The sequence below is a fragment of the Lissotriton vulgaris genome, chromosome 1_1 (assembly GCF_964263255.1).
Source record: "Lissotriton vulgaris chromosome 1_1, aLisVul1.2, whole genome shotgun sequence".
NCBI classification, from domain to species: domain Eukaryota; kingdom Metazoa; phylum Chordata; class Amphibia; order Caudata; family Salamandridae; genus Lissotriton; species Lissotriton vulgaris.
Genome location: NC_141685.1, coordinates 1,714,618,424 through 1,714,631,120, shown reverse-complemented (window position 1 = coordinate 1,714,631,120; position 12,697 = coordinate 1,714,618,424). Strand labels below are relative to the sequence as shown.

The window sequence follows — 12,697 nt, the reverse complement described above, 5'->3', positions numbered from 1 at the left end:
CATCTTCCTGAATTTTGTGCACTCTCTTTTCGGTGGCCTGCCTCTTATTTTGGGACTCATAGCAGGAATTTTATTTTTGTTTCTTCTGCTCCGATATGGCAAGCCAAGTCACAGGCAAAACTCAGGCTACGATGGAAGAAACGATCCTAGCAATACGATACCGAGACCGTTTCAATAAGGTCCTCGGATTGGCTCGGGTAAGAGATCTGATTACTACCTGGTTTCTGTCATTCAGACCGATCTGGCAAAATTGCATCTGATCCAGCGCTCAAAATGAAAAACTGTCTCACAAACGCTACTTATCTCCACAACACTCACCATTAATCATGAAACACTTACCAAGGCCCATAAACTAACGAGACAATTTTTGAGCGACTGAATCATGTGACCTAATTAATCAGATCTATTCACAAACTATTTACAAAATTATTTACAACTGCAGTTTATCATTTCTTACCCTGGATTTAAACATATGTCATTTAATTAAGTCACAAAGGCGAATGGATTAACTGATGGTAACTAGACCATGAATAAACAAGACCAGCTTGTCATTTCAAATCTAATTTGTATTATCTTTATTATTCAAGGAAAGAGCATTTTCAATTAAGAATTTTTATTTTATTAGCAAAATGAAAGCAACATCTTGTTAAAGAAAAGACTTATTAGACTGACACTTCAAAGGCAAATCAATCAGCATGAATTAAAGCAAAATATGAGTTTCCATTCCCTAATTCTAACACCCTGTCTAAAACTCACTTCAGCTAGAAAGAATAATCTTAAAGACTGCTGCATATTTCTTTGCCATCCAGAGTTCCCATTGGCTGTCTTATGTCAGACCATATTGTGTCATCACCATTTTCAAACTGAGAACAGGTTCTTCTTTAGCCCTATTGTCCTTTGCTTTCATGTCATTTCGCTTCCTCGAAAATGTATCATTTCACTCGAGCTACAGTTCATGACTTCCTTGCCTTGGCAATCTTGCCGCTTCCTGTCCTTGAAACTTTTTCTCCATGAGCACGTTAAGCACAACTTATTAAACAGTATTTTTTTGACAAAATTGTCGACGTGGTAAAAGTTTCCACTTCTGTGCAAGGCTCTTTTCTGGACAGAATTCAAAACGCCATCGTTTTGCAGGCCTGAGGTCTCTCTCGGAAACTATTATTTAAACAAACACAAAACATTAATTAATTAGAGAAATGAGACCCATTCTGTTACCAACCCCCTTTGCTAATTATTAACTCATTAATTTATGTTACCTAGCTAAGCACACAGAACAGCATTTATGTCTACCTTCTTCTTTCAGGCCACAAGGATTCTTCATGAGCTTTTGCCACAGAAAAGACATACCATAACATAAGCACACAAATAGGCACATGCCATTAATTAAACAGCTGCATTTAATACTGACAAAGACAATAGACTAGTTTAGTTTATTATTTTCCACACACTTGCAATTGCAACATAGAGCATAAAAATTAGTCCCACATGTTTTTTTCTGAATGCATGCATTTTTAAAACTAAGTTGGTTAATGATTTCCACACATGCTTATTAATACAGTTACATTTGTTATGGAAGTTTAGATTTGCGAGTTTGAACAAAATTTTATTCATCAGCTCGCTCCATCAACTCCCTCATCTGGTGATTTCATAATCACCAAACAACACCCAAAAGTTTAGCAAAATTTTAATTCTTCGAACATGTTTTGAACATACACTATATTCGTTTTTCTAAACCTTTGATTCAGCAGTTTGTCTACAACTCTCATATTGGGCTCTACAAAAGTCTTCAAATTCTATTTCCATTTCTTGTTCTTTTCGGAGCTTATAAATTCTTTTCTTTTCCTTTACATATTTCTTTCTCTTGTGTGTCATGCAACTAATTTTTAACAAAAGCGTCACTATAACTATAAATATTACAGGATAAAGTATTTTACCAATGATTGAACTGTCAATCTCTTGAAACCAGTTTCTGATTGCTGCAAATCTTTTGCTCAAACGTTCTGAAAAATGTTCATCTTCTAAAGGTCCTATCTCAGTATGTAACTCAGTAATATTTTTGATAAACAACTCTATGTTCTGGCTCTTATCTGGAATGTTTGTACAGCAATGCTTGACATGTAAAATCCCACAAACTCCTCCCACTTGTGCAAGCGGAATGTCTAAAGCAAGACGGTTCTGCATTACCATTGACCTCATAGCAATGAGTACTGTATCAACTAATTGAAATCCACTTGTAGTGTCTGTTGACAATCTGTCAACAATTGTAGACACTTTTCTGATTTTATTTGCATTCAGGGTTATCTCCACCATAGGTATTATTGCACCAAATATATCCCCCATTATTTCTGAAAAACATTCCCTACTGAACCTTGTTTACTTCTTTTTTTTAAATGAAAGAATCCTCTAACAGCTTTTCTTCGACCTTACGTCTTACATCAATGTGTTTTTCCAGCTAACACAATTTCTTCAACCTTGTGTCACCTAACACAATTTCTTCGACCTTGTGTCACCTACAATTTTTCAACTTTATGTGAAAACAAAATCAATCATTATCCCTTGTGTCATCTATATCTTCTTGGTTACTACTATTCACTTCCACTACTGGTGGGATGATGATATAAGTCCACTCAGGTGACTTATATTTTTGATTAGGCTTTAACACCCTCTTTGCTCTACTGCTAATCACTACTATTTTCTTTCCTGCTTGATTTGTCTTATCTGAATCACTTTTCTGATTTGAGATTTCATTAACTTGTTCTTTTGATTTGTTCACTAATTTGAATTTCAGACTCTCATTCTCATTTGGCCAATTATCTCCTTTTCTTGAGAGTTTCTTCTTTGGCTCAGTTAGATTGCATTCAACTCTCCAAGCTCTTTTTCTCGATCTTTTCACATTGGATTCATCATCACTTTCATCTGTTTCGCTTTCTGTGATATCAGCTCTAGATTCTGGTACTTCTTTACTCTGCAGCTTCACTCGGTTAGGAACATCATCCTTATAGCTGGTACTTGGTAATTCATCTTCTTCTTCTTCTTTAATTATTTCCAATCCACCAGTTTCAGAATTTTCGTTCCTTCTTCCAGAGCTTCCAGTCCGCTTTTCAATACTCTCCTGATCTGGATTCACTTCTTGACCAGACTCCTTTTCTGCTTCTTTTTCTAGCAGATCTTCATCATTTTCGGATTCTAGTATTGCAATTTCTAGATCTTTTTCATTCAATGCCTCATTCGCATTTGAATCTTCCAGATGTCGACTTCCTTGTCGATCTTCAGAATCTGGATTTCTTTCAGGTTCTTCTTCAGAATCTAAATCAGTTGTTGTATCACCTTAGTCAGGATTTTCAGGTGGGGCCACTCGAATGGTATGACTAGCATGAATCCATCTTTTCAGACCTCTACACTTTACTGCATTTGTTGTGACAAGAATCACCTGTCTTGCCTTCTGCCACCTGGGTACCAGACAATTCCTTCTTCGAAGAACCTTTGTCCTCACCCAGTCTCCTGGCAACAGATTATGAGCTTGTTCTTTTTCTTTTGAAAGTACTTCAGTTCCCACCTGATGGAACACAGAAGTCACCACGTCAGAAAGGTTCTTGCAGTTGTCCATAATTGCACTATCATTTATACTTAGTACTTTATCAACTGGAACAAATGCTTGTCTCATGACTCTGCCCATGAGTATTTCATGTGGGTTTAAACCAGTTTTTCTATCTGGAGTACTTCTTAATGACATCAAAACAAGTGGAAGTGCATCAGTCCACTTCATTCCTGTAGCCAAACACATTTTTGCCAGCCTATTCTTTATTGTACCATTGACTTGCTCAACAACACCTGATGCTTCTGGTCTGTAAGCACAGTGAAGCTTTTGTTTTATACCGAGTGCTTCACAAATCATTTGTAACAGTCTGTTTTCAAAATGTGTGCCACGATCAGTCTCGACCGTCACCGGAAATCCATACCTAGGTATGATTTCTCTTAAGAGCAATTTTGCCACAGTAACTGAATCATTGTGACGAGTTGGGAATGCTTCCACCCATCTCGAAAACAGACAGATTATCACCAAGACATATCTTAATCTGTTATAGGGTGGCATATCAATGAAATCCATCTGTAACCTGGTAAAAGGGCCACCCTCCCGTCCTATGGTTCCCAAGCTTACAACTGTTTTTCTGTTCGGATTGATCTGTTGGCAGATCAAGCATCTCTGACAAAAAGATTCTGCAATTATTCTGAATTTTGGATTGTACCATGTTTGCCTAAACAACCTGATCATTAAATCTCTTCCTAAATGTCCTGGACCATGATACATTTGTGCCATGTCAGCAATCATGCAGTTTGGCATTACTGGCCTGTCATCTTTGTAAACCCAAATTTAATCTTCTTCTCGCTGTCTACAACCTGCTTTTAACCATGTGTCTTTTTCCTCATTATCTGCCTCATCTTGTAAATCTTTTACTCCTTGCCATGTCTCAACTACAGATGTTAGCATAAGTGAGTTCCAAACATGTTCATTGTCTTTTTCCCGATTAATGGACATATTATTCTTTGCACAGAATTTGGCAATTTCATCAGCATATGCATTTCCTTTTGTCATGTAATCGTATGAGCTGTACATTTTACTACAGCAATTTTCTCTTGTAGCTGAATTCCATCAATCAGCCTTTTGATCAATTTTGCATTCCTGATAGGTGTTCCCGCAGAAGTTAAATAACCTCTTTGTGACCAGAGCTGGCCATAGTAATGGACTACGCCATACCCATACTGACTATCAGTCACTATGGTAATTTTGAAACCTTTTGCACTTTCACTTGCAAGAATCAAAGCAATCAATTCTGCTATTTGAGCTGAACGATTTCCTTTGAGACAAGAAGCTTCAACTATGTCTGCAACTGTACAGACAGAGTATGCTGCACTCAGAATGCCTTCATCTGTTCTTGAGCATGAACCATCAACAAAATAAACAAAATCTGATTCAGTTAACGGAACATCTTTAATGTCCTACCTAGGCTTGGTACAATATTCTAAAACATCCAAGCATTCATGATCAATGTCATTTTCATTTCTGATTTCTGTCACAGTACCATCAGGTAATAATATGGAAGGATTTAAATTCACAAATCTTGCAATTGAAACATTATCTGATCCCAAAATAACTTTTTCAAATGTTATCAATCTATTGCTTGTTAAATGTTATGTTTTACTTCTGGTGAGAAGAATCTCAACTGAATGGGGCACATATACTTTTACAGGAAACCCCAATATTATCCCTTCACTTTGTTCCAGACTCACACGTGTTGCAGCTACTGCTTTCAAGCAACCTGGTAATGCTTTTGCTACAGGATCAAGAACAGCTGAGAAATATGCTATTGGCTTTCTCAGTTTCCCATGTCTTTGAATCAAAACTGATAATGCACATCCTTCCCTTTCACTGCAATACAGCTCAAATTCTTTTTCGTAGTCTGGCAGTCCTAATGCTGGAGCTTCACACAAACATCTTTTTAACTGCTCAAAAGCCTCTAACTCAGTTTCTGTTAGGGTAATTGGGTCTTTTATGTCTGCTTTTGTCAATCTCTGCAATGGTTTTGCAATCACTGAAAATGCACTAATCCATTGATGACAATATCCTACCATTCCTAGAAACATTCTGACCTGTCTCTGTGTTTCCGGAGGTTGCATTGCTTGAATCATTTTTGTTCTTTCAATTGTCACTTGTCTAATTCCTTTTGCGATTCTGTGACCAAGATATTGTACTTCTTGTTTACAAAACTGTAATTTTGCAGGAGACACTTTATGTCCCTCATCTGCCAAATGATTCAAAAGAGTTATGGTATCTGTCACACAGTTGTATCGTGTTTTTGCAGCTACAAGGAGATCATCAATATACTGCACTAATGTTGATTTTCCAGGTAAATGTAGATTTTCCAAGGATTTCTTTAGCAACTGATTAAAAATTATTGGACTCTCTGTATACCCTTGAGGGATACGACACCATGCTAGAATACGTTCTTGGAATCTGAATGCAAAAATTTGTTGGCTTTCTGGATGCAATGGAACAGTAAAGAAAGCGTTACAAAGGTCTATAACTGTATTCCATTCTGTATCATGTGGAATCTGATATAGAATTACCGCTGGGTTTGGTACAACTGGGCAACATGGAACAACTATTTGATTACCTTTCTCAGGTCTTGAACAATCCTGAAAGTTCCGTTTGGTTTTTTGAATCCCATAATCGGTGAATTACATGGACTGCTCTCAATTTCTTTTAAAACACCTTGTTTTATAAAGTTTTTCAATTACAGGTATGACACCTTCAATAACTTCTGCTTTCATTTTATACTGAGGAATGTTTGGATAATCTGCTCCTTGTCTTACAGTTATTTTTACTGGGTCTACATGTTTCATCAAACCCATTTCGTCTCCAAATAAATACCAAATTTTAGCATTGACTGTCTCTTTTAATTCTTCAGGTAAATCATTTTTGTCAAAAGCAGGAAATAATTTACTTTCTTCTGCTTCAACCATTAACTTTGTTAATTTATAAAGGCCATCTTCATCTTGAGTTTGGAGCTCAATACCATTCGGTGAGCAATATATTTTACAGTTCATCTTGCAAAGAATGTCCCTTCCTAACAAGTTTACAGGACTGCTATCACAGACTACAAATCTATGTTTGTCTTTAAATTTACCAATTTCACCTTTAACTGGTTCTGTTAAATCTGTTTTAATCTGTTGATTAGCTACGCCAACTACTTGGATTGAGTCCCTGAGGAGAGGTAGGCTTTCTATTTCCACTGATCTAACGGTAGAACTGGTAGCACCTGTGTCCACTAGAAAAGTGATTTCTACATCATTCACTTTACCATTTACAAACTGACCAGACTGATCTACCTCAAGAGTGGCTCCAAGCACACACTCTTCCTCCTCTCTCAGGCACCGTCATAAGTAATCCTCAGAATCGCTTCCTTCATTTTCTTTCAACCAATATTGTTGAGAAACATTCAACACATTCACTCTTGGAGATCTGTTTACCAGTTCACCTCCGCAGAATCCTGTTTCTGTATTGTATCTCTGCAAATTTACACAATTTGGAAGTGGCGGTTGTGGAATCTGACTTTGATGAGTCACTACCTGTCGCTGTAGCTGTTGCTACTGATTTTTCTCATTCTGCATCTGTGGATTTAATGATGTATTTTTAAAATTTCTGGGCGGATTCTTATATTCGCGCTTCCAGTGTCCAATTTCGCCGCAATTAAAACATGGGAGTTTCTGCTTTAATTCTTCAATATTACCCATCAATTTTGGTTTATTATAATTACCTTTAAATTTCCCTTGATTCTGGTGAACATTTTTGTTTTCTAAAGTTGCAATTTGTTGTTCAGCCACTTTTACCTGTGCCCACATAGCTTTTTCTTTTAGCTTCTTTTGTTTAGCATCTATCTCATCACTGCAGTATTTTGCTTTTCTCAAAATGTCATCAACTGTGAGTGATTGCCAACCAACTAATCCTGATCTAATCATCTCACCAATTTCAGGTCTCAAGCCATAAACAAATCTGTATATGAAATGGCTCATATCCTTTTCACTCAATTCCTCGTAACCACTGTATTGTTTAAATACCAGCAGTAATCTTTCATAGAATGAATGCACTGATTCTTTTGGTTCCTGATTTGTTCTGTCTATTTTAACCCAATCTACTTCTTGGGGAATCTTGTTTTTCAGCCACACAATCACCTTATCATACAGATTTATAACATCAGGTGAAGGTGCACCTGTTATTTTATCTCGAGCAGGTTCTTCTTTGGGCCAATCTATAGAAATTTTACATTTTGTCCAAAGATCTGAAGGAACAACAATGTCAAAGAATCCATCAAGATCAATCCACAGAACTTTTGAAACCTTAACAAATCTTTCTACCTGTCGATACCATTCCACAGGTTTTTCTCTCAATCGAGGAAAATAATTTGTAAACAGTAAAATGTCCTGTCTTGTCCATGGAACATGAACATACCCTCCGCCAGCTATGTCTCTCATAGGAAACTCAGTTGCTATTTCCCCTCTTTCTCTTTTGTCTTCCTCTCTTTTCTTTGTCCATTTCACTCTCCATTTGCTTAATTCCCCTAATCTTTTTAGAAAAATTATTAATTCTTTTATATGAATTATTCTTCCTGTGGTGGTCATGTTTTCGATATCTTTTTCAGAGAAATCTACTCTGTAATGTTTCTGCAAATTTTTCTGTCTGCTCAAATATATTTCTAATTCAGCAGCCATTTCCTCTAATTGATCATACTTGGTTTTCGTTTTCCATTGTATACTTTTACAAATAAACAATAATTCATCATCTTGATATAGCTTTAAACTGTCAGGTCCAATTGTGCCAATAATCAATTCCTCCAAATCCGCCTTCAATTTTGCGACATCAAGTAATTTAAATTCTGGGGTCTGTGGAGTCTGCGTTAAATCTATTTTATTTATACTCTTTTCTGGAGTTCCAGAATCAGATCCTGCAACAGATGGAGTTTGATCATTTGACAAACTTTGATTAAAAGTTAAATCGGGCATCTTTTCCTCTCGGTGAATTTCTGTTAAATCTGAATAAAATTTTTCAGCCACTTTCTGAATTTCTGCGTTTAATGGAACAGTCAGAGCTGAATGTCTAATTTCCCTTTGATCAAAAACTGGAAGAACAGGTTCAATTGTTACTGGTACTGTTACTGCTTCCATGCTTTTAGTTAACTATTGTATTAATTCATCTTTTGATCGGAAATATTCTGAGGCATTTGGTATATCCTCACATCTTTCTGTTCCCATTACATTTCTTGGGATTCTATTTCTCTGAACTGGAGTTTCAGCATCATTTCTACTTTCTCCAGATATACTAGAATTAGTTCTTGTTTCTACTCTCTCAGGAAATTTTGCATTATTCTGATTTAATCTAGGTGGAGTTTCATCACTAATTTCCCTAGGAGGAGCACTTGGAGAAGTTCCTTGAGGAATTGTTGGGAAAGACCATGAACAAACTGGTTGATAAGGTGGCGGTTTCGATTTTGTGATATAAATTTCTTCTAACACCGTATCTTCTAATTCACTATCTTCACCAATATTATTTTTCTGTTCAGTACTCTTTTGACCTGTTACCTCACTAAATCTTGCAGGGAACAAACCATTACACATATCTGCTTGTCTCCAACGATCCATTCTATCTTCATGAGATTCTCTATTAATGTCTAATCTAGTGCCTCTTGTTACACCTCTGTTTTCACGTTCTAATTCAAACATCTTATACTCCCATTCAGCTAAAGCCTCAAATTGTGTAGGTCTAGGTTTTGGTACAAGAGTCTTCATTTTTTCTCTTAAGTTTTTCAACACCTTAATATTAAATGACCCTTCTTCCGGTCATGCCAATACACCATCATTTTCGGTATATTCCATCCAATTCTCCATCCAAAGGCAAGTATGATAACCATATTCACCTGACATATAAGCTGCAGGTGTTTTGTACTTATGAAGTAATCTTCCACCTCGCGTTTCAATTTTCTTGTCATTTTTAAATATATTTTTCAATTTCTGAAACCATGAAAGCTTCTTTTCCTCTTTCATATAATAATAATCCATGTTTTTAAACAATTCCGCTTACTATGAAATTAATCGTAAATATTTCCTTGTTGTTCCGCTACACCAGCCAATCCTTGGGCGAAACTCTCCAACAAACCAATCAGGTTAGGTTACGTCACTACTCTGCTCAGCCAATAGAATTACTGAATTTTCCGAATGAACCAATCAGCTGCAAACCTGCTTGGTCACATGAGCCAATCAGAACGCGAATACTGTGACATATGTTAGCCAATCACAGCGCGACCCCCGTGACGTATGCTGCCGCTGCAGCTTCACTGTCCTCGCTCTGCTCTGACACTGACACCTCCTTTACAAAATATTTTCACAGCGCCATATTTTACAAAACTTTCAATGGTATTCAGTTAGTAACTTTACAAAAGCAAACCATTTGTCTGTTTCACTAAATTAAAGCAATAGCTTTCTCAATCATTCAAGTATTCTTTCGCATGAAATAGACCACGCTATTTTCACAAGATTTTTAACTTCGTTGATAAAACAAGTAGCCTTGCCCTACCCTTCTAACACACACAATGATACAGAAGGAATCCATAATCATCCATACATGAAATTTCGGTAGGACTTTAACCCGCCAATAAAATCCTCACTTGACAGTAAGAATAAACAACACTTCCTACCCTTCACTCAAGCTTGGATAAATTTTACTACTCTTTTCACAGTGAGTTTTAAAAACAGAACAAATGTCCCTATACTCAAAAGCTACAATTTCATAGACAATCCTCACTATACATTTTACCTAACACACCTAAAATCCCTAAACTTGTGCTGTACGTCCACAAAACTTGTGATATACAACAATACCACTATTTTGAAACAGAACAAATGCACTGTGTAACTTCTCTTGTCACACTACTCTGCACTTGCCAGTATAACTAGGAAATTTCACACTGCTGGAAAAAACCTTTTGACTACAATACCAACTAAACAAACGTAACATGTTCAGACATGTCAGTTACCATAGTAACCGTAACTCTGCTACCAAGTAATTGATCCAGCACTCCTAATGAAAAACTGTCTCACAAACGCTATTTATCTCCACAATACTCACCATTAATCATGAAACACTTACCAAGGCCCATAAACTAACGAGACAATTTTTGAGCGACTAAATCATGTGACCTAATTAATCAGATCTATTCACAAACTATTTACAAAATTATTTACAACTGCAGTTTATCATTTCTTACCATGGATTTAAACATATGCCATTTAATTAAGTCACAAAGGCGAATGGATTAACTGATGGTAACTAGACCATGAATAAACAAGACCAGCTTGTCATTTCAAATCTAATTTTTATTATCTTTATTATTCAAGGAAAGAGTATTTTCAATTAAGAATTTTTATTTTATTAGCAAAATGAAAGCAACATCTTGTTAAAGAAAAGACTTATTAGACGGACACTTCAAAGGCAAATCAAGCAGCATGAATTAAAGCAAAATATAAGTTTCCATTCCCTAATTCTAACACCCTGTCTAAAACTCACTTCACCTAGAAAGAATAATCTTAAAAACTGCTGTCCTTACGTGTGCCAAAAGTCCAACAGCATGTCAGGCCCTTCAGCAATCAGGAAACAAGAAGAATATCCCCTCCTGCTCATGGGGCCAGGTTTTATACCTTTCTAACTAGCTAATCTTCTCAAAACTGTTCATATTTCTTTGCCATCCAGAGTTCCCATTGGCTGTCTTATGTCAGACCATATTGTGTCATCACCATTTTCAAACCGAGAACGGGCTCTTCTTTAGCCCTATTGTCCTTTGCTTTCGTGTAATTTTGCTTCCTCGAAAATGTATAATTTCACTCAAGCTACAGTTCATGACTTCCTTGCCTTGGCAATCTTGCCGCTTCCTGTCCTTGAAACTTTCTCACCATGAGCATGTTAAGCACAACTTATTAAACAGTATTTTTCTGACAAAATTGTCGACATGGTAAAAGTTTCCACTTCTGTGCAAGGCTCCTTTCTGGACAGAATTCGAAGCGCCTTCTTTTTGCAGGCCTAAGGCCTCTCTCGGAAACTATTATTTAAACAAACACAAAACATTAATTAATTAGAGAAATGAGACCCATTCTGTTACCCAACCCCCTTTGCTAATTATTAACTCATTCATTTATGTTACCTAGCTAAGCACACAGAGCAGCATTTATGCCTACCTTCTTTTTTTAGGCCACAAGGATTCTTCACGAGCTTTTGCCACAGAAAAGACATAACATAACATAAGCACACAAATAGGCACATGCCATTAATTAAACAGCTGCATTTAATACTGACAAAGACAATAGACTAGTTTAGTTTATTATTTTCCACACACTTGCAATTGCAACATAGAGCATAAAAATTAGTCCCACATGTTTTTTCTAAATGTATGCATTTTTAAAACTAAGTTGGGTAATGATTTCAACACATGCTTATTAATACAGTTACATTTGTTATGGAAGTTTAACTTTGTGAGTTTGAACAAAATTTTATTCATCAGCTCGCTCTATCACATCTTACCTGTGCTTCAATGTCTGCTATGCGGAGTAGAATGCGTGTTGGACGTCTGTCTTACACTACCATCAACAGTACCAATGGATATCGATGCTTTGCTTTGTCCGGTAACGACTCACGCAACGTGTTGTCCCCAGCAGCTACCGATTCTGATGACGGCATTCGTTGAGACTTCACCATTACGATCAGGTGGCGGTGAAGTACGAGATGAAAGCGGCAGCACACAGGTACAACCCTCTGTGAACATTGCTGATCTAGACACCGATGATGGCAATGCATCTCATATATGCACTATTTAATTTTTTTCGGAGTTTGCCCAACTTTCACCTACTGTGGCGTTTTTTGCTGGTCTATCTGAGGTAATGTTCTCTCCTAACAACGAGAATAACAATTGAAATAGCGAGCATACAGCATTCCCTGAACTCTGAATTCAGCCTTCAGTTTTTATAAACAACACTGCTGAAAACACTTGAAACTATGTTTTCCACTGAAAGAAAAATTATTTTTCGCAACTTCCAAAATATTTACTTTTTTTGGCACAAGGTACTCTGCTTAAAGTAGAACTATTCTTAGAGAACA

The 12,697-nt window shown here is 36.6% G+C and overlaps 1 protein-coding gene across 1 annotated transcript in view; it reads right to left on the bottom strand.

Moving 5' to 3' along the window:
- LOC147751102 (uncharacterized) overlaps positions 1-9,342 on the bottom strand; it is a 44,359-nt gene extending 35,017 nt beyond the window's left edge. The window contains 1 exon segment of the mRNA XM_086932624.1: positions 8,098-9,342. Within this exon segment, the coding sequence (XP_086788750.1) occupies positions 8,098-9,342 (1,245 nt within the window).
- Between the last annotated feature and the right edge of the window lie 3,355 nt (positions 9,343-12,697).